At 38.2% G+C, this 23,529-nt stretch overlaps 3 protein-coding genes across 4 annotated transcripts in view; 2 read left to right on the top strand and 1 right to left on the bottom strand.

Moving 5' to 3' along the window:
* The first annotated feature begins 2,517 nt into the window (after window positions 1–2,517).
* Window positions 2,518–16,252, top strand: LOC134818902 (cysteine-rich protein 2-like). Its single transcript, XM_063828613.1, has 7 exons — window positions 2,518–2,622; window positions 6,926–7,038; window positions 8,906–9,000; window positions 9,419–9,499; window positions 10,677–10,770; window positions 15,723–15,803; window positions 16,164–16,252. Exons 1-6 carry the CDS (start codon window positions 2,525–2,527, stop codon window positions 15,761–15,763), a joined length of 522 nt encoding a protein of 173 aa, XP_063684683.1. The 5' UTR covers window positions 2,518–2,524; the 3' UTR covers window positions 15,764–15,803; window positions 16,164–16,252.
* A 434-nt stretch (window positions 16,253–16,686) lies between these two features.
* The window catches only part of LOC134818896 (protein diaphanous homolog 1-like), a 78,920-nt gene continuing 72,077 nt past the window's right edge, over window positions 16,687–23,529 (bottom strand). For both annotated transcript variants that reach the window (XM_063828606.1, XM_063828607.1), the window contains 2 exons: window positions 18,498–18,590; window positions 16,687–18,366 (listed from right to left, as the gene is read on the bottom strand). In XM_063828606.1, the coding sequence (XP_063684676.1) occupies window positions 18,513–18,590 (78 nt within the window). In that variant the 3' untranslated portion in view covers window positions 16,687–18,366; window positions 18,498–18,512. The remainder of the gene's footprint in view (window positions 18,367–18,497; window positions 18,591–23,529) is intronic.
* Window positions 20,551–23,456, top strand: LOC134817981 (cytochrome P450 4F4-like). The gene is made up of 7 exons (XM_063827386.1): window positions 20,551–20,611; window positions 20,734–20,848; window positions 20,975–21,268; window positions 21,407–21,628; window positions 21,777–22,023; window positions 22,218–22,431; window positions 22,908–23,456. Exons 1-7 carry the CDS (start codon window positions 20,551–20,553, stop codon window positions 23,087–23,089), a joined length of 1,335 nt encoding a protein of 444 aa, XP_063683456.1. The 3' UTR covers window positions 23,090–23,456.

The raw sequence follows: 23,529 nt of genomic DNA, 5'->3' as shown, positions 1-23,529 counted from the left end.
TCTCTTCCGTAGATGCTGGGTTTGATAATTAGTGTTTGGCACAGAGATCAACAAAGCATCCTGATCATTAATTGTAATAATTTTACACTTGATGATTTATTGTTAACGCAAGCTCAGCTGTGATCATCACTCTTGTGTTGTATACTTGTGAGATTATTTGATGACTCAGCTAAATTTGACTTTGAGTTTCGGCTATTTATATAAAAAAGAAAAAATCAGTAGTTCTCTAAATTGTTCTTGTTGTAGATTTGTGTAGAATTCTCAATTCTTATGTTTTGTGTTCATGTTATATGCTCTAGTCTTTGCCTGCTTCCCCTGTTATATCAAGTGCGACAAAGCAGATACTTTTAATATTCTCATAGCCAACATAGTATATTTCTCGGAAAAGATGTTAGTTTTAAAATGTCTCATGTTTCTCGGCAACGGCTGTCGTCGCTCTGCAGAAAGGAAATAAGTTACAAATTTATTTACGTGGCAGTGAAATTTCAGTATGCTGGATTCTTTGGACCTTTCTTCAGAACGGTTGCACATTTGATGATAGATAGCTGTCTCATCTTACACTGTCAGGATGATTCGGTGGGTTTGTGTGGTATATTGACCATGAGCTCTCAAATACCTCTCAGTACTCTCCTTCCGCTTTATACTGTTATTTATAAATACTTTCGTGTCCTCAGCGGAGATAGCGAGACCGCTGTTTAATGTAATGATGTTTAAATACCTGTTTTAAAAGCTAAAGATATAGCCTTGTAGTTGTAGCCTTGTATCCTGGCTTGACTCTTTGCGGGAATATATTTTACTCTGAAACTCTGACATTCATACTTCACTACATTTGATCTCCACCACCAGGAGGATAGCGAACAGCAATTTGGAAACACTGTCCGTTGAAATGCGAAAACTCCAATATTTAATGATTGTAAGGGTCTGGTGACAGTTTCCGTCACCAACTGGGCGAACTAGATCGGGAGATCTCCGTACCTTAACTTGGCAAGTACTCACAGTTACCATGGTTACAGCCCTTATTCAACACTCACCAGCTACTCACAGTTACCATGGTTACAGCCCTTATTCAACACTCACCAGTTACTCACAGTTACCATGGTTACAGCCCTTATTCAACACTCACCAGCTACTCACAGTTACCAGCCCTTATTCAACACTCACCAGCTACTCACAGTTACCATGGTTACAGCCCTTATTCAACACTCACCAGTTACTCACAGTTACCATGGTTACAGCCATTATTCAACACTCACCAGCTACTCACAGTTACCAGCCCTTATTCAACACTCACCAGCTACTCACAGTTACCATGGTTACAGCCCTTATTCAACACTCACCAGCTACTCACAGTTACCATGGTTACAGCCCTTATTCAACACTCACCAGCTACTCACAGTTACCATGGTTACAGCCCTTATTCAACACTCACCAGCTACTCACAGTTACCATGGTTACAGCCCTTATTCAACACTCACCAGCTACTCACAGTTACCATGGTTACAGCCCTTATTCAACACTCACCAGCTACTCACAGTTACCATGGTTACAGCCCTTATTCAACACTCACCAGCTACTCACAGTTACCATGGTTACAGCCCTTATTCAACACTCAGTGGACGCATTGATTCGGCTGTGTTCAGTGTCGGAGGTTCTCAAAGTGTCATGCAAAGAACCACTTTGTTTTTGTTTTGTTGTTTAGAAGGGCACAGGAACAGTACATGACGTGTTAATGCACCATCTTATCAGTAGTATACACTACACTATCTCTACATGTACAATGTACTGGTCCATGTAAATTGTAAGGTGCTAAAACCCCCTATCAAGTGTAACCACCAATCAAGGTTCCTGAAAGATCCAGTTAACCATATCATTTTACCACTGTATTTTAATGTATCAGTTTACATCACCTGGTATGATGCTCTGTAGTACTGTATTTATCAAAACGGTTGCCACAGTGCCACTTGCCACAATGCCACCTCTCACTCTCTGTGCTCTGTTCATTACCGTAGTTCCATGTGATAAAATCCTTTGCTGTGTTGTTACAATGTCACATCCGACATGGTGACTTGTGATGTGAGCTTTGTTGATAGTTTGTTTGAACGAAATTATTGTAGTTTTGCTGCTGTGTTGTGCTCCAAGAAATGTAATAATATACAGTGAAATATATTGATGCATTATATAATTCGCTCTTATTTGCTACATATAAAGATCTTGTAAAGAGCTGCTACATTAGTGAGATTGTAACAGAAAGCTGCTTCATTGAATAATGTAAATATTCTGTCATGAAATAAATATTACAGGATAAATTACTCATCTTTAAAGTTATCTACAAATACTTGATGGGAATATTTCAAGTGATTTTAAGAGTCAAGCCGTGTATCTAACTATACCCAATTTGGTCAAGACACCAGTTTTCGTTTAGTACTTTACTGTATTAAATATTTACAGTATCATTTGATTTCAATATTCTCTCTTTTTCTAGAAGTTTGATTACTACTAATCTACCCTTGTAGAAGATTCTAGAATGCCCCGTGTATTTGGAGGAGCACCTAAATGCGCAAACTGCGAGAAGAGCGTTTACGCTGCAGAGGAGCTGAAGGCACTGCAGAAAATCTGGCACAAGTAAGTGTGGTTTGTACGTACACTAGAAACTAAACTACTACTAAACTAAACTAGTGGTTGTCACATTAACTTCCGTGACGTTGTGTGTGGTGTAAGATGTTTAGCAGCTGAGCTAAGAGGTTTAAACTCTGCTGTTGCTGTTGGTAACTAGTGTAATACCATTAGAATTGGGATATTATGCATGTCATGTTGCGTGGTAAGTGTTGGTAAATGTTCGTCCGGTTGCTGCACAACACAGTTACGGGAAACGACAGACAGATTAACGAGTCTACATACTAAATGCAAAAGTAGAAACTATGAAAACTATCGACCAAATATTTGTGTAGTGGGAGCCAATGTTACACATAAAGCTGGAACTGTACGATATATGATTGGGATTATGTCGCTGCGTAAGAATATAGTCACATACTGTTAGAATTTACTGTTAGATTTAACTGTCCCATTTATTATTACACTTTTTCAACACAGCCATGTCTCTATTTATCTTCTTCTGATTGGTCGGCGTCGACTGTAAGCCTTCCTTACGGTGGCTTTTACAACGCGTCCCTATTTCTCCAACTCCTGCTGCTGGAGAGAGAGACTCCCAAATTATATACCATACATATATTAAACATAGATATCGACAACAGACTCCGAGAGTCTTGAAGTTCTGTTACCACCGCCCCTGGTGCAACCCCGCCGGGTTAACGACGTGGAGACAGGGACTTCCAGGGACGGTAAATTCCTAATAATCTGCAAGTTATCCTAGGTGTTTCAGTGGTTAATAGGGTCTTCAAAAAGATCCGCTCTTAAAAGTCGATTGGTTGCCTCTATAAATTTTATAACCGTACTGATTCTAGCTGTGACTATATCTTTCCAAGTTATAAAAATATTATCGAAAATTCTCAACCTAATGGTCATGTATCCTATACAGTGACACATGAAGTGTTCCGAGGTTTCCTCTTCTTCTGGACAGTGTTCACAACGAGGGAATGTGAAATTGTTTGCCTTGTATTGGAAGTAGTCCAGGGGGCTATGTCCTGTGAAGAGCCAGGTTATCCACCTTTGATGTTTTCCTGCTAATCCAAGATTCCTGTACTTATATTTGGTGAGTAGGATTTGACCAAAACCCATAATCATGGGTAGAGTGGACCGCTGCCAGTGCCAGTGTCTCTCTTTCCCAAATGATATTAATTCGAATAACCGTCCGCAAATGCAACTATGCAAAATGATACCGAGAATGAAATCGGTCGCTCGCTTTTCCCATTCATTCACGGCTTACGAATTGTAATAAATTTCGATTAATTACATCAATCACATGCTGTAAGAATCTCTTTGGGTTGCTTTCGGGTCGATACCTAGTATTTCGGGATAAGGGTGGTAGTTAGTGTCCAATTAGCTGATGTTTATTGAATCTGTATTGCCGAGTACAGTTTTTCTTAATCTATTACAATTGTAAATGAATGGAAAAAGCGAGCGACCGATTTCATTCTCGGTATCATTTTTCATTTGCGGACGGTTATTTGAATTAATATCATTTCCTTTTGTTTGGGAAAGAGAGACACTGGCACTGGCAGCGGTCCACTCCACCCATGATTATGGGTTTTGGTCGAATATCATTTCTTTTTGATTAATTTCAGGGTACTTGTAAACTCATAACTTCATTAATAAGAAGGTAATTTCAACGATTTCGAAATTTTACCTTTTCCTTGTGTTTAGGTAAGCATATCTGTCGATCACTGACTGAATATGCCACTATATACTCATTCAAGTTGGCATTAAATTCATATATAATAATGCCATTTAACTGTCGTGGGAAAGCAGAATTTGTTCGAAATCACGAATGAGCAAAATTCTCACCTTGCGCACGTGCAAAATTTGAGCGGACGTTGCGTGCGCATACAATATTGAATCACCGTAAATTTTTGCATATTGGTGTTTTATATATTGTTTTATAAGCATACAGAGTTTCAAAAAATTTCAACGGGACTCCAAAGTTGACAGAAAATAGTGAAAATAGCAATTTTCAGTGATTTTAGCAATTTTATATCAATTTGGGCGTGTCCCCACGTGTAAAACTTTTCGATTTTTAACTTTAAAACTAACCTTATTTTAATAGAAAGCAGAACTGAGCTCCACAACCCAATGGATGGCCCAACACCAGAGAATACTAAATCACAACTTTTGTATTTTTATAAAATTATTCTTTAAAAAAGCACTAACTTCAATAGCAAATATCTTTATGAAGGAGCAAGGTAGGAAAACTTTCCGGTAGATTTTCAAAATGCTTAAACAATTATCTACCGTCAGTGTGTCCTCAAATTTTGAATAAAATTACTCCTTAATGTTGTAAAGTCGATTTGAAAAGTTGCTACTTTGTCAAAAATCAAGTTTTAAAAACGGTTAACTTGATGACGTCATCAAGTGGTGATGATGACGTAAAATTATTTTGTAATATAATGTAACCTGAAGTCTAAACAATTATCTTCAAGAACTGTGATCCGAGATGGCTGTATCTTTAAAGCTTTCGAATCTACAGACATTTCACATTTGAATGACGGCTACAATTGACTGCCAAAGCCTCTATATATATATACAGGGTGCACCACAGAAAGTGTGACTTTTTTGAGAAATGATACAAAATATTATGAAGGAGCAATTGCTAAAAACTCTTCATCACATTGTGTCAATATTTTGTCAAAAACTATTAAAATGGAAAAAAGTCACACTTTATGCGGTACACCCTGTATATATATGATTTTTGATTTGATTTGAAACTTTTACAAATAGTAATATTATACAATACAGCAAAGAGAATTTAAAATAAACGACATCATGAGGTATTATGCTGTGTAAAATTCGTAGACCATATCGTAGAAATACTAAAAGCATGGGTAAGCAGGGACGTAGCCAGGATTTTTCTTTGAGGGGGGCTGTCGGCGAGCGAAGTGAGCCGACGCATCCAATCCAGCTGCTTGCTCGCTTCGCTCGCTGCGCTGTGGCAGGGGTGTGGGGGCGCAGCCCCCAGCGGGGTCCAGGGGCGGAGCCCCTTGGCGGGGGCTAGGGGGGCGCAGCCCCCCGGAAAATTTGTGCGAAACAGGGTGTTTTAGACGACATTTGGCATTAAAGAAATTTGTAGGACAGCAATAAACTGGGATTGAAAAGAATCAAGTACTCACGTAAATTTGGTAACTTCACAACAGCAATCTGCATTCTCCAATCAGAATTTACGACTTACTGAGGCCTCATCGTCTTAAGATTTTTACATTTCCTACGGTCTAGGGGACACTATTGACTATTTATAGAAGTCTTCTAGAATGTTTGCTTGGATTTTATGACAGATATTTACTAATCCACAGTTCAAATCTTTGACTGACTGCAGCCATAAACACAGCCCAGTTACCAGGCGACCATGGGGACTAGGGGGCTTATCTTTTTTCTGAGGTTCGATTTTTTCCGGGGGGGGGGGGGGGGGGGGGCTGCCGCCCCCCTAGCCCCCCCCCCCTGTCTACGTGCCTGTGGGTAAGTGGTACAAGTTCTGGGGGTATACGTATTACAGGTAATATTTCTACCCCCAGAATCACTAACACCACCTCCATCTAAACACACAAAATTAATCTAAAACACACAAATTTAGAAAAAAAAATTATAAATATTCTTCACGACCAATCTATTGTAAAACAGGGGTACCAGAAAACCCATTTCCCGATACTCCTGAAACTTGAAACTTTTTTACAGTCGATTTGGTCAACATCTAGACGCCCTGCAAAATTTCAGATCTCTAACTCAATTTTAACATGGTTTAAAGGCACCCGAATACGGCGATTTTGGGTTTTCTACCGAATTTCGTATAACAGTGCTGGCGCGTATTTTGCGCAAATTTCTTAAAAACCTCCACAAACTATTTCTTATTCCTGTCATCTTTGACATTGAATTAGAATGTTTTTAACTTAAAATATGCCTGCTGAACGACTTTCGATCAGTCTTAATGCCTGAAAAACAGTAAAGGGGGTATAATAGTATAATAGGGGGTAAATAGTATAGTGAGTATAATGGCGGCGGTCGTGCTTGCCAGCACTGTGATTGTGAGAGGGATCTTCCCCTTCTCCCTGAGCGACGTGTTTCTGTATCTGCGGAGATGGATTCCGTGTAAGTACTCCTTTACTGCCGTCTTAATTGCTCCTTCGGATATACTGATAAAGGGTTCAGAACCTAGGGCAATTATATCATAATGTACATTCCACAGCAACGTGTAACGTTCCTAAATGTAGTAATATCCAGAATGTATCCTAAAATTATGCTGCTATATTAAATTCCTCCTCAGAATGTGCTTCAAGTGCACCCACTGCAGCAAGAAACTGACCCCTGGAATGGAAACTGAGCATAATGATAAGCCATACTGCAAGAACTGCTATGGAAAACATTACGGACCTAAAGGTATGTTGGCAATGTTTTACTTGCAGAATGTTTTGCTTCCATTAAAACACCGTGTTGGAAACTACGACAAATTTTCATTATTTGTATATAAGAATGTGTTGTTGTTCTCGATCAAACGTTCTATAGAACGTTTGATCGAGAAAGTTATTCGATTAAAACAAGTGAGTGTTACATTTACTGTAACACTTACTTTTTTAATCGAATCACTGTAATGGTGATTGGTTTATGTGATCAAGTATTTTTCCATTTTTAATATCAATATTCACCTCATAACATACATAATAACATACATAATAACATACAGTAAAATTATAACCATGATTATTACACTCATTCATCCAGTAGAAGGAGGCAACGAACCAAAAGGTATGTCGGAAATGCTAAAAATGCGGAATATCTTGCTTCCATTAAAAGTTTACACGCTGGTGAATGGAGTACTATCAATCCACTGCACCTCAAAACTCAAATGTGTATTTTCGTACAATCGCTCATATCTTTTAATTAAACACTATTTTTTAGAGAGATGAAACTTCTTATTCTCTCAATAAAATATCACCTTTTTATTCTCATCGGCGCAGAGATGGGTTATAAATTATAACCCATCTCTGCGCCGATGAGAATTATAATTAAATATACATAGTTAATTATAACCCACATGTATTATACAGTCATCACAAAACAATTTGAAATGTAATCATAGACATATTATATCTACCCATCTTACTATATATAAAGCGAGACGATATATATATATATATTTCATGGCTGGACTTCTACACAATAAAAGAAAGCGGTTGTGATTAGATCTTCGAAAGTCTTTGCATCGTTTATTTACATCAATTCTCAAATTATTTGTTATATAGTAGTGTTGAAAGTATTAAAAATTTTTTATATATATATATCTGTGCCATTTTACTGACACCACGGCATCAACTTTAACGCGACTTTCCGCATAAACCGTAAAAGATATACAACTGGAACTTTTTTGGCTGGGTCAAATGCTTTAATGGCCTTCAAATCAGCATGAAAAAATAAAAAATTGGCTAAGGAATAATGATTTTAGAGCCGAAAATTTGGACCCCAAAGTGGTGTCAAAAACGCCAATTAAATAGGTAATAATTATTTTAGTATTTTGAGTCTTGACACCGTTTAGGGTTATATTATACGGGTTCCTGCTAGTAATTAATAATGGGTATATTAACTCATATTTAATAATGGGTATATTAACTCCTATTTAATAATGGGTATATTAACTCATATTTAATAATGGGTATATTAACTCCTATTTAATAATGGGTATATTAACTCATATTTAATAATGGGTATATTAACTCATATTTAATAATGGGTATATTAACTCATATTTAATAATGGGTATATTAACTCATATTTAACGACCACCTCATAAAATGCTGTTAACCATTACACTCACTCACCTGCAGACGGTACTGACCCCCAACCGGGTGAAAGTTGCAATAGTAAGTTTATTTGCATTATCATTTTATTCAAAGGTTAATTATGGTAATTATTACTAATAGCAAAAAATCCACAAATAAATTTACACCGCTTATCATGTCTACAGTTGCAGTAAGAAGTTGATTTTTATTAACATTGGCACGATTTTTGAATAACTGGGTATGGTCAACAAAACTTATCACAACAGATCATCCACGAATATAGTAATAATGCTAATCATGTCTACTTTGACATAGTTTCAGCATACAATCTGGTTAGCCAAGTATCCTATATAATATGAAAACTCACACTCCCTAGATAAATTTAAATATTATTTTATTAATTAACTTTGAATTTGCTATAAATGATTTAAACAACATTTTGTTTTATAAATTAAGTCTAATTTGTTCAGGTGTTGGCGGTGGAGCCACAGCTGGATGTCTGACCACCGACACGGAGGATAACGCCGTCAGCAAGTTCAAGAATACGCACGAGAGCAAAAATACAGTAAATAGTGATTAAGTATTCGTGATTAATGAAACAAGAATTTTTAATGTAATAATAAATATTGGTATTAATAAGTATTGACAGATTTTTTTAGCTTGTTAGTTTTTGATAGGTTCTAGGGTGGAATGGAATCAACAATCAACATGGGTTGTTCCATTTTAGCTTGGAGCCACAATTTATAATTTTATAATTTTAGCTAATTCATTTTTTAATAATAATAAGTAATAACAAATTTTCAATACAATATGAATATTTATGATATCTCGTTGTATTGACTGGCTTTATAATTCAAATGTTATGTTATTAAATTTTGTTTTATTAACTGAAATACCATACATTCCTATCTTTTATTCCACAACTGATCTCAGTACCATGGGTAGTCATCGTAGAAGATCTTTCATTTTTTTATATTCGACAGGTCAGTATAACAGCACAAGAGAAATGCTACACATGTGAGAAGACTGTTTATGCCGCCGAGAAGCTCGTCGTTTTGAACAAGGTACCATGTGAAGCACACTTGTCGCAGATATGAAAAATGTTTTTTAAACGCTGGAAATGTGCATTTATAATTTGGCTACGCTAAATGTTTTCCAGGCTTTTAGGACGACTAATCTGACCAAGTTTGTTGCCAGGCCGTTCATCTATTGGGTCTGATTTTAAGCTTAACCTTGGGTCGGTAATTGTTCGGGATGCTTCTTCCAGATGAGAGCCATTTAAGGTCTTGGATCCTTCCCCATTCTGCATTCATGCAGCACTAATTTCAGGAAAACATCCTGTAACATGCTGTATGTACGGAACGCGCGATTATTTATGTAAAATTTGTAAAGAGGTTCGCGCAAAACCGCCATAAATCGCGCCGCGCATAGGTCGCGTCGGCGGTTTTAATTACCGACACTAACCATAACTCCGAAGCTAACCCTTTTTTTTTCACAAAAATTTAAAAAATTTGGGCGAGCGATTTAGTGTGTAGTGTGTACTAGTCGGACTCCCAGTCCGACTGTGGAGCGGCGGTTTTTTAATTGGAAAACCAGCTTAAATTTTTGGCTTCTATCTCTCAATGTTAATTGATAATAAGACTTTGTACAGCTTCACCCCCCCCCCCCCCCCCTCCTTAAACAGGTTAAACTCCTGCATCCATGCCACTTACTCGGGTTAAAAATAAAATTTAAATGGCCAATCCATCGATACGATGATGGGTCGGGTGTCTGCACCCAAGTTTCACAAAATAAATCCAACTGCAGAAGTTAAGTCATGACATGACAGCAGGCAGGGTGAAAACGCTTCCCTAATATATTAGGGAAGCGTTTTCACCCCTATAATAGTAATAATTAGAAATATAAGGAGTTTTGGGCAAAAACCGTTTCTATCATGTGAGTTGTGACACGAATAGAAAGGCTAGTATATTAAGCGAAAATTCGATCGTGTAAAGTTACTGATAGGGCTATTTAATGGTATTGGTAAGCTTTGGTCTTATGTGTTATGTATTATTATATTAGGGTTCCAGTTTGAGTTAGGTTAAGGTTTAGGTAAGACCGATTCGTTCGGCTGCAAAACTATTTACACTTAATGAACCAAGTGCAGCTGATGTACGTAACAATTGAACGACCCGGAGGCTGGTTCCATCTAATCGTTCTGAACCTCTGTCCTCACAGTTGCAGTCACTACCTCATTTTCAGGTTTTCCACAAGCCTTGTGTCAAATGTAAGGCATGCAGCAAGACCATGACCCCCGGGGAAGTCCTTGAACACGACGACGAGATTTACTGTAAAAGTAAGTTCAAAGTTTAACTATCGCCCATGTGCCATGCCTTTATTATATATTATAGGGGGGGGGGGGGGTGACATGTCTCCAATGTCTCCAATGTCTTTTGTCTTTTTTGAAAAGATAGGGTGCAGAGACATGTCCTGGAGACATTGGAGACATTGGAGACACAGCTTTTGGAGACATTGGAGACATTGGGGACATTGGAGACATTGGAGACAAAGCTTTTGGAGACATTGGAGACATTGGAGACACTGGAGACGTAGATGTATGATTGGAGAAGGAGGAGGATCTAGGAGGAGGATGACCCAGGAGGAGGACTCAGGAGGAGAAGGAGGAGGATGAGAACTCAGGAAGAGGACTGAGGAGGACTGAGAAGGAGGAGGACTGAGGAGTACTGAGGAGGATGGCTGAGGAGGATGGCTGAGGAGGATGACTGAGAGGGAGGAGGAGGAGGAGGAAGAGGAAGAGGACTGCGGAGGAGGAGTAGGACTGAGGAGGAGAAGGAGGAGGACCTAGGAGGAGGACCCAGAAGGAGGACTCAGGAGGAGGAGGAGGAGAACTCAGGAAAAGGACTGAGAAGGAGGAGGACTCAGGAGTACTGAAGAGGATGACTGAGGAGGAGGAGGAGGAGGAGAAGGACTGAGGAGGAGAAGGACTGAGGAGGAGAAGGAGAAGGTGGAGGAACTAGGAGGAGGATGAACCAGGAGGAAGACTCAGGAGGAAGAGGAGGAGGACTCAGGAGGAGGACTTAGGAGGAATGAGAAGGAGGAGGACTGAGGAGAACTGAGGAGGAGGAGGAGGACTGAATAGGAGGAGGGGGACTGGGGAGGACTGAGGAGGAGGAGGACTGACGAGAAGGATGAGGAGGAGGACTGAGGACTGAGGACTGAGGAGGAAGAGGAGGAGGATGAAGAGGAGGAAGAGGACCCAGGAGGAGGAGGACTGAAGAGGACGATGAGGATGAGGACTGAGGAGGAGGAGGAGGACTGAGGAGGATGGCTGAGGAAGATGACTGAGAGGGAGGAGGAGGAGGACTGAGGAGGAGGAGGAGAAGGACTGAGGAGGAGAAGGAGGAGGACCTAGGAGGAGGAGGACCCAGGAGGAGGACTCAGGAGGAGGACTCAGGAGGAGGACTCAGGAAAACTGAGGAGTGAATAGGAGGAGGAGGGGGAGGACCTAGGAGGAGGAGGACCCAGAAGGAGGACTGAGGAGGAGAAGGAGGAGGAGAACTCAGGAAGAGGACTGAGGAGGACTGAGAAGGAGGAGGACTGAGGAGTACTGAAGAGGATGACTGAGGAGGAGGAGGAGGAGAATGACTGAGGAGGAGAAGGAGAAGGTGGAGGAACTAGGAGGAGGATGAACCAGGAGGAGGACTCAGGAGGAAGAGGAGGAGGACTCAGGAGGAGGACTTAGGAGGAATGAGAAGGAGGAGGACTGAGGAGAACTGAGGAGGAGGAGGAGGACTGAATAGGAGGAGGAGGGGGACTGGGGAGGACTGAGGAGGAGGAGGACTGACGAGAAGGATGAGGAGGAGGACTGAGGACTGAGGACTGAGGAGGAAGAGGAGGATGAAGAGGAGGAAGAGGACCCAGGAGGAGGAGGACTGAAGAGGACGATGAGGATGAGGACTGAGGAGGAGGAGGACTGAGGAGGATGGCTGAGGAGGATGACTGAGAGGGAGGAGGAGGAGGACTGAGGAGGAGGAGGAGAAGGACTGAGGAGGAGAAGGAGGAGGACCTAGGAGGAGGAGGACCCAGGAGGAGGACTCAGGAGGAGGACTCAGGAAAACTGAGGAGTGAATAGGAGGAGGAGGGGGAGGACCTAGGAGGAGGAGGACCCAGAAGGAGGACTGAGGAGGAGGAGGAGGAGGAGAACTCAGGAAGAGGACTGAGGAGGACTGAGAAGGAGGAGGACTGAGAAGGAGGAGGACTGAGGAGTACTGAAGAGGATGACTGAGGAGGAGGAGGAGGAGAATGACTGAGGAGGAGAAGGAGAAGGTGGAGGAACTAGGAGGAGGATGAACCAGGAGGAGGACTCAGGAGGAAGAGGGGGAGGACTCAGGAGGAGGACTTAGGAGGAATGAGAAGGAGGCAACCCTTATCAAGAACAATTAGGAATAATGCAACCATGTCTACTTGACATAGTTTCAGCATAGATCTGGTTAGCAAGTACTGATGAGATGAAGAACTCAGCCTAGATAAATAAAGTAGTATATTAATTAACTTGATTGCTAGAAAGATTAAACACCAGTTTGTTAAAATTAAGCATTGTCAGGTGTGGCGGTGGGCACAGCTGAGTCTGACCACGAGGAGGATAACGCTGTCAGCAAGTCAGATAGCACTGAGAGCGAAAGTCAGAATGTGATTGAAGTGATCGTGATTAATGAAACAGGAATTTTAATGTAATAATAAATATTGGATTAATAAGTATTGACGAGAGATTTTTAGTGTTAGTTTGATGGTTTAGGTGGAGGATGGACAATAACAATCAGACAGGGTTGTTCCATTTTAGCTTGGAGCCACAAGTTTATGATTTAAATTTTAGCTAATTCATTTTGTTGAAAATAATAAGTAGATAGATTTTAATCATATGAATATTATGAGGTATCTGTTGATTGATGGCTTATAAGATATCAAAGGTATGTTATTAAATTTGTTTATTAAACTGAGGATACCATAGCATTCCTATCTTTATTCCCAACTGATTCAGTACATGAGGTGGCTCGATGACGTAGGAGATCTTTAATTTTGTATATCGAAGGTCAGTATAACGACAAGGGAATGCTACAGGAGGAGGAGAGATGTTTATGACGCACGAGAGAGCTCGTCGTTGAAAAGGACCTAGTGAAGCACTTGTCGAGGATATGAAATGTTTTAAACGCTGGAAATGGCATTATAATTTGGAACGCTAAAGTTCCAGGCTTAGGAGGACTGAATTGAGGCAGTTTGTTGCCAGGCACGATCATGCTATGGAGGAGATTTTAAGACTTAACCTTGGAGTCGGGTAATTGGTTGGGATGCTTCTTCCGATGAGAGCCAGTTAGGTCTGGACCTTCCATTCTGCATTATGCAGCACTAATTTCAGGAAAGACACCTGTAACAATGCTGGTATGTAGGAACGCGCGATTATTATGTAATTGTAAGAGGGTTCGGAAACGGCCATAAATCGGCCGCATAGGTGACTCAGGCGGTTTAATTACCGGAACTAACGAAGATCCGGAACAACCCTTTTTTCAGAAAATTAAAAATGGGGCGAGCGATTTAGATGTGTAGTGTGTAAGCGGCAGTCCGATGTGGAGCGGTTTTAATGGAAAACGGCTAAATTTGGTTCTATCCCAATGTTAATTGTAAAAGACTTTGTAAGTTCACCCCCCCCCTCCTTAAGGTAAACTCCTGCTCCATGCCACTCCGTTAAATAATTCCAATGGCATCCATCAACGAGATGGGTCGGTGTCTCACCAAGTTTCACAAAATAAATCCAACTGCAGAAGTTACGTCATGACATGACAGCAGGCAGGGTGAAAAAGCTTCCCAAATATTAATAATTAGAAATATAAGGAGTTTTGGGCAAAAACCGTTTCTATCATGTGAGTGTGACACGATAAGAAAGGCGAAGTAATATTAAGCGAAAATTCGATCGTGTAAAGTTACTGATAGGGCTATTTAATGGTATTGGTAAGCTTTGGTCTTATGTGTTATAAATCAAGAGGCTTGCATATAATGAACATATTGACACGGGTGCAGAGTTGAGTCTGTACGGAACCTAGTAGTTTCAGATCCTTGTTTAACTTGCCGTACTGCAAGGTCTTCCACTACTTTAGCCCGCGAGGCACATAACTCCCTCTACAACTCCATGACAAATGTTTCATATATACTAGCCGAGTTCACAAGTTATATCCTTGTGTTTGAGAAGAGCTCGTTAGAACTGCTTCCTTTCCCTTCAGTATCCCACAGTCTCTCGAGTTATGTATTATTATATTAGTTATGTATTATTATATTAGGGTTCCAGTTTGAGTTAGGTTAAGGTTTAGGTAAGACCGATTCGTTCGGCTGCAAAACTATTTACACTTAATGAACCAAGTGCAGCTGATGTACGTAACAATTGAACGACCCGGAGGCTGGTTCCATCTAATCGTTCTGAACCTCTGTCCTCACAGTCACTACCTCATTTTCAGGTTTTCCACAAGCCTTGTGTCAAATGTAAGGCATGCAGCAAGACCATGACCCCCGGGGAAGTCCTTGAACACGACGACGAGATTTACTGTAAAAGTAAGTTCAAAGTTTAACTATCGCCCATGTGCCATGCCTTTATTATATATTATACGTCTTTATTATATATAATAGAGCCTTTTATAGTTCATAGCTCGCACCAAAATTAAGCCAAACATCATTTCTAACGATCCTAAGCTTTCCCAAAATCACTTGATTAATGATTTATACCACATGCATCTTGTATTAAGCAAAATATCTTCTATAGTCTATGTAATACTAATGAGCGCCATGGGTTAGCACAGAATTTTTTTCTCTGATGTTGATAAATTTGGTACCAAAAGTTGCCTCTGACTGAAGTGTGAAAATTAATAATACAAATTCGCCGTGCAGCACGATAAGGTCGAGCTGTATGTAGGACTCCTGTGCATTGCAAGTGTGTAAAACTAAAAAGGACGAAAAACGGATAATGTTTCGCTTAAAATGCCTATAACTTCTAAAATATCAAATATTTTGAAGATTTTTAGCGAAAATTGCTGCACGGTGGAATTGTCTTATTCGCATTTTTAGACAACTTTTGGTACCAAATTTATCACAATCGGAGGAAAAAATTCTGTGCCAACTCATGGCGCTTATTACATAGACTATCATTAGGGCCCCTTTATTGCTGTTACACTTAAATTCGAATCTTATTTTTAAGTTACAATTTATTCTTAATACTTTTGAGATTTTAACCCGATTTTGCGTCAGCTTGCTATGCCCAAGACTTTGGTCCTCACGGCAAAGTCTAGTGAGTGTGTGTTTATCGAGTGTGAAGAGCGTGTATATTTGGTGCGATTGAATGGTGAAGTTGTACATTAGTTGTTTATTGTGAATGAGAATGAGAAAATCACAAATTCATTGCAGCCCTCCAGTTTGAACTTTGATATACATGTGATCCGTCATGACTCATTCAAAGTACATCACAATCTTTATTGTTATAAAAAATTATGACGTGCCGGAAACATCATGTAAACCAATTATTCCTCTTCAAAATACACATAAAAATAGCAATCATCTTTCAATGTCAGCACGAATGTTTTGTTGTATTAATTTTACTGTCGTAATTTTTCAGAGGCACACAATTTGAGTTTGTTAAATGTTTATTGTTCAACGATTCGTGACGCATTTTTAATTACTATCACCCTGCAGATTGTCACTCAAGAAACTTCGGACCCAAAGGTGTAGGATTCGGCATATCACCTGCCACGATGTCGACGGGAGAGTATGCTGTTCAAAACGACTAATTAAATTACATAATTAATTGATTGTGTGATTAGCTTGTAGCATAGACACTGGCTAGTGTAGTGCTGCGATATTTAATTAAATCTACGATTTTATTTGTTACATAGCGAAAATATTGATAGAAGAAATGCACTGTAAATAGATTTTGACAAATTATATGAATTTAATAACCTAGCATTTATTTAACATACTTTAAGTTTAATATCATTTAAGTATTATGCGATCGGAAATTATATTATTTGACCATGAGTTACACATTTTATTTGAATTTAAGTGATCACTTTTTGCGCTGAGAATTATCAAGTTTACTCATTGCTCATGGAGCAAAATGAATGTGATTCGAATGTTTTGTCATGTTTATAAAGCTTTATTATTTTGTCCCCGTTGATAGTGATCCCAGAAATATCATCTACAAAGAGAGAAACGAAAATTCGAATGTGCGATTCGTAAGATGGATGAGTTGCAAATCAGTGGTTACAGTACAATAAGAAACATAAAAATCATAAAAATTTAGTTTATATTTATTATTTAAGGGGACGCGACATGGATCCAACGTTTGCAAATGCCAAACACATATATATATCATTATATATTGAAAACTAAATGCATTTACACTGACAAAAATGAAATACTAAAAATAAATCGATTTTCCACAATTTGAAAGGCAATGTCAAGAGTTTTACAGATCGCTTAAATCATTTTATATTTAACAATCAAATAATTTCATTTCTACTTTATATTCAAACAAATTCATTCTTCAAAGCACGGACGTATGAATGACACTCAAGAGACCCCTCTTACTTTGACATTAATGTTTCAAATGTTTTAAGAGCTCGTTTTGTTTTCATAACGCTGTTGAACTTTAGAGTAGTTCTAGATTCGGTTCAGTTGCGCGGCTCCAACAAGTTAACGTGTAACACGTGGAGCCAACCGAACTGACCCAAGAACCGAATCATCACTAAAGTTCAACAGTGTTAGTAACAATTTTCCCGCAAATTAAACGAGTAATTTCTGTCTGCCTGCATAGTAAATGTATTAAATAAAGTTAACCTACACTGTTCAAAACGTTAATTCTATCAAATTCAAGATTATCTTAGAGAGTAAATCGCGCCCCAAATATCCCACAACCACCACGGAACTAGTTTCAAGTTAATAAATGTTAACAAATTTATACGTTAACAATAACCCATCTTAAGTTTACCACTTGTAACGATTCTAACTTTCTGTCCCATGAAATAATCTAACCAAATTAGTTATCCGGAAAAATTGTACCTAAAATAATCAACACCGGATGGCTCAAATACACATAGTTTATTGGCACGACTAAATCCTGAACATAATTGGCCAACACTAAAGTCGGCATAGTATCCATTTAATGTATTGTATATCCATAAAAATAACTAAACTTATTGCGATTATTCTCCGCATCCATTGACACCGATAATGGCTCAAGATAGGGCTTTGAATATAAGCCTGCTAATAGTCACCAACATTCGAACAATCTAGTATATGTTGTATGAATAGTCCATGTTATTATTGTTATTAGTATAGTCGTTAACATTTAAACTATCGTAAGTTTTATGACGTAAAATGTTTAAAGGAAACAATCTGGATACCTATAAGAAAAATACGTCCTGCAAGGTAAAGTTAAGATACCACTTTATTGGTCGGATAAATTGGCGCAGAGACAGTTTAAAACGTTCTCCAAAACACACGAAATCACTGCACGAAACTGTCCAACCTTATATTAATTGGAATATAAAATGGTGAGAGCTATATCAAGTTCATCGAATCAACCTACATATCTATCCATTATTTCTACGGTTACTACATTTAAAGTAAAGTGTACTCAGATTAAAGAAAGTATCTTCAAATCACGGAGCTACTACGTAACATAAGTTCGCAAAAAGTCGTTGTTTTTTTTTTCAAGTAAACAAAATGAAGATTATGACAGGTGACGTGGGGGGTATCTAGTGACGTCTGATTGCCCAGTAGTACACTACTACGGAGATAGAGATATAGGGTCTACTACTACGCGTATTCCAGTGAGAGAGAGAGGTTGCGGGCTGATAACTGTGAAGCAGTAATGTATCTGCCTGACTTTTCACATCTGAAATTAAGGATTTGATTAGTTTTTTATATTTTTTCATTGTTTTTCAAAATTATTGTTAATTTTAGTCTGTATATATTTTCTGGAGATCGCTATTTTTATCGCTGAGAGTCAAACATTAAAATGCTCACCTAAAATAGACGGAATCAAAGAGCTCTGACCCTCTGAAGCGCCTCAGAAGCTTTGGATTCACCCCGCGTGTTTGTCCGCTGTCTTCCAGACCGCTGAAAAAGAAATAAGATTAATTAACTAATTGGTAATTGATTAATTAATTGATTGATCATTAATGACTTGCAGTGTGGGTTAGAAGCCAGATACCCGTAATCAGAGAAGAGAGAAGAGTGTGGGCTTGATGATCAAAATTATGGATATCGGAGTGAAACACCATAATCATTTCCGGGCTAGTTTATGTCAGATGAGTTATAAAATTTTAAATTCAGGATTTACAAGCATATTATTTTGACTTGTATTGCATGAGAAAACTTTAAGACATAATTTAATAATAAAAACCGTCACAAGGACAAATCACGACTTCGCTTTAACAACATTCGAGTCGGTAGCGGCACTTCAACAGATCAGTGTCATGTCCCCTTAAACTTATCAACTTTCATTTCAACTTCACTCCTAGAAGTAGACATTTATCCAGAAAACGAATGAGGTTAAGTTTGGCGGGATTATTGATTAATCATAATTTTTAGGAAGTCCCACACTGCATGACTACTGCGTACCCAGAATGAGGTGATTTGTTTGTGGGGATAAAATTGGCCAATGTATTTGTTCTTGCAGGCCTGTTCAGCTGATTCAGCCGGATGAATTCTGCATTTAATTAAATGAGGTGATAACACTTCCTATCCTGCCTTGCAAACTTATTTTATGCATGTTTTAATGTATGAATGTTTTAAATGTAATAATATGAATATGTAGGATATAGTTTGAAATATTTGATGTTGTTTTGTTATCCAGTCGTATGTGACTGGATAATACCGGTGAACTTTATAGGCTTAATAATTAATATGGACAACGTCGAACTAATATAATATCTGATTCCATTAATTACAAACTAATCATGTCAACTCGTTCTTTGTGGCCTACGTTTAGGTTAACATATCACTTTTTACGAAGAAGATCAGCTTCAGGTTGTTTTTTGTTGTTTTGTGTGATATTGCGTTGATTATATAATCAAAAGTCTCTTCGGGAATCTGAATCAAATTAATCAAGGATTTTAAAATTGCAGTTTTCCATTAAAAAATCGAAACCTCTCTACATCGGTACCAAACCATGTCGCCATTCATCGGATAATACATATCATATTTCTTTTGAGACATCTGGTTCCGATATCATTGTTATAATATTTCATTTACATTTGTGCATAACACCTGGTTACATTTCAACTTCTATATTATGGTTATGGAGAATTTGATCGCATTTTACTTGTTTTAATCATACTTTAGATTGTTGTTGCTGAAAGACTACTTTTATAAATCAAGATTAAAGAGAGCTGAAAATCGTCACTAATTTCAAGTGATTTGCTACAATTAAATCTGCTCTTATTCGTCACTAATTTCAAGTGATTTGCTACAATTAAATCTGCTCATTTCAAGTGATTTGCTACAATTAAATCTGCTCTTATTACCTTTCCCCTCTTTCTCTCCTGACTCGGACTCCCACCCTGGGAAGTAAACATTTTTGTCCGTTTCAATCCATGTAACGTCTCTATATTAAGTGTACTTTTTGACAAGTTCAGTTATTATGATTATACGATTTTATGCCGATCAGTGACTTTAACAGCTCAATTATAATCCAGTATGGGCGTAACGACAGTCCTGCTTATCCTCGGGACAAGTATAGTGCTACTGTTTTTCAAATGGTGGTTTTCTGTCAGCGGCCAGTTGTATCGAAACAAGTCAATCCCAGTCCCCGCAGGTGATTATTTCATAAAACTGCACATAGTAACTAGGTGACCTAGTTACTAGGTAACTGCACATAGTAACTAGGTGACCTAGTTACCACCTAGTTACCACCTAGTTACCACATGAATTTCAGTATTTGATAATCAATCCCATTGATCACTTTATCCCATTTTTCTTTTATATTCAAACACTATATTTTAACAGTCGCCATTCCATTCAGATATAGAGTTCATATTTGGACATATCAATTCGCCGGGGAACACGCTGTGATCGAATGAAGGAGCAGACTGGTTACGGAAATGGGGCACTATCTATCCTAAACTTTTCAGGATCAGGTAATTCAAACAAATGATACACAGCTTTACCTTGAAAGACTCGTGAGACGCCCCCCTAATTTTATGTTACACTCCGATTTCAAGTGATTTTTGTGGTACACTGTATAGTGTATACTGTACAGGTTTTCATCTAAAAAATTATTACAGAATCGGACCATACAACTTTGTTGCAACATCACATCCCAAGTCTATCCGAGCATTGCTTAAAGATAAGCCAGAAAAGACGTGGCTTTACAGGTCAATTATAACTACCTCAGTTCATTCAACAAATTAAATCTTACAATATTTTAACGTGATTTTTGGGTCATTTTTATGGTTATCATTAGCATTGATTTGTGATAATTAAAAAATTTTATAGCGCAGATTCGGGATTGATTGGTTGGGAGATGGGCTTCTCTTTTCAAAAGGGAAAAAGTGGTTTACTAGGCGGAAAATGATGACTCCCTCTTTTCATTTTGACTTGCTGAAAAGTTATCTCGACATTTTCAATGATACCACGAACGTAATGGTCGACCAGATTAGAGAAAATGGTCAGGAGCCAGTCGAGATCTTCCCCAAGGCATTGGCTATGACTTTGGACACAATTCTAAGATGTCTTGTACATTATGAGACAAACTGCCAAACTCAATATGATGAATACGCCGCAATTATGTATCGGTAAGAAAATTGTCAATGAAACTATTGCAGAATTCCAAACAAAGATCGAACAATAGTTCATGCTCATAAACATTATATTAAAGTTACTAAAACAATCATTATTTTCTCATACCATATCAAATATTTTTTTCTTTTCAGGATGACCATAATAATAGCTAAAAGAATATTTGACCCAATGAAGTACCCCAATAAACTCTTTCACAATACAACATTGGGCGCTGAATATCTACAACTCAAAGATAAGTTTTACGAAATTAGTAGAAAAATCATACAAGATCGAAAATATGCTCATCTGAAAAACCCAGATATACTGAAGGACACCAAGAATCTCAGCTTCCTGGATATGCTACTAACTGTCAAGTACGTCTTGATCTACCAATCTTTCTTAATTACAATTTCAAATCTAGTAACATTTACAACCTAAATGTAACAGTACAGAATTTATCAAAATTATGTCACACTTAAGCTTATCTGCTTAAATCTCAAATTTCAATCCTACTCTCTTCAGATATGACGATGGTTCAAACCTTACAATGGAGGATATCCTGGAGGAAACAAATGTTTTTATATTTGAAGGACACGATACCACGGCCGCTGGGATTAGTTGGAGTTTGTTCCAACTGTCTCAGCAACCAGAGCATATGGCCAAATGTTACGAAGAAATTAAAGAGGTCTTTGATGACGATAGTGGCGATCAATATGTAACTCAGCAGCAGATCAACCATTTGACTCATTTTTCATGTGCATCAAGGAATGTTTAAGAATGTACAGTCCGGTCCCTCTCATCGGAAGACAGTTGCATAACGAAGTGGTTATTGGTAAGTGTCATGGGACTAAAGCGCTTCAAAAACACACTTGCATACTATTACGTGAATAATTACAATTTAATCCATGGAAGAACGGAGTTTTGGCCAATATTTCAAATTACGAAGGAGTTAATATATTTTAGGGCTCTAGGGCTGCAAAAAAATTGTACATTGTGGAAAAATACATAACCTCAGACGGACAGCGGCTACCTAAAGGAACAAATGTTGGAATTCTGATAGATGCGTTGCATCGGGTGGAAGAGTTCTGGGATGAACCAAATGAATTTCGACCAGAACGTTTTAGTCCAGAGAATTCTAAAAACCGTGATCCTTACAGCTACATCCCCTTCAGTGCAGGTTAGTATCAATTAAATAATCAATTCAATCCAGTTTCAGTACCCGCTACATAGTACAGACAGACTTAAAAATGTCAAAATCGTTTGAAAGCTCGTTGTGTCGGTTAATCGATTTTTCAGATGGATCTGTCTGTACTAACAACTGATAATGGAAATTGTTGGCGTTGCAGACATGTCGCAAGCTATACAAAAATATAAACTTTGTATTTATACCACGTTAAGTACATTAAGTACATAAATGTCTGTTAAGTACAGGGTGTTTCAAAAATAATGTCCTGATTTAAAAAACAATAAACATTTTTATAAAGGAGCAAAATGCCCATTATCGGTTGCCATTAGTTCATAAAGCTTACAAATTTAATTTGTTAAGCTCATTTAAATTTTTTGGCTCTGTTCCAAAAAGTCGATTTTGGAAAAAAAATGTATAGAAATAGTCTGCTAATTGGGCTATTTAACAGAATAATTCATCTCTAACAGGTAACCGCAACTGTATTGGACAGAACTTTGCCATCACAGAATTGAAAATGGCCGTGGCAAAGCTAATCTACAACTTTGAAGTGGTAGCTCATCAACCGGAGAGGGTGACACGTATTAGTACAGGGATAATGAAACCTATAAACTTGTACTTGAAGTTCATTCCACGGCAAAACAGCAACTGATGGGACAAAATGTACTTAACAATTATTATGTTTTTTGTACGGTTAAGCAAGGATAATAATTGTATAATGTATTATTTGTCCAGGCTTAATTTGATTAAAGGGATTACGGAACATCAACTATTTAATTATAAGAATATTCAACGACTTTTAAACACGCTTTATGTTTGTGGTAGCAAATCGAATCTCTACACTTTTAGTTACTACCAAACCGTTTAGTCATAACATAATCAGATTTCGCATATTCCAATTCTTATCTAAATTGTCATTGTATACCTATGTATAATTTCATTAGTATGTGCCATTTGAGTAACCGTTTCAAGTCCCAAATTATTCCGCAGATTCCAGTGTTCTCCTTGTTGCTGGGTCTCGCTTTATGGCCACATTTTCTATTTCCCGAGGCGTTGAAAATTATGAATAATTTTCTTGTCAATGGTACGTTC

Source organism: Bolinopsis microptera, chromosome 7, assembly GCF_026151205.1.
Source record: "Bolinopsis microptera isolate Bmic1 chromosome 7, MBARI_Bmic_1.0, whole genome shotgun sequence".
NCBI lineage: Eukaryota > Metazoa > Ctenophora > Tentaculata > Lobata > Bolinopsidae > Bolinopsis > Bolinopsis microptera.
Note: the sequence above shows the minus strand (reverse complement) of the source record. Positions and strands in the feature narration are given on the sequence as shown.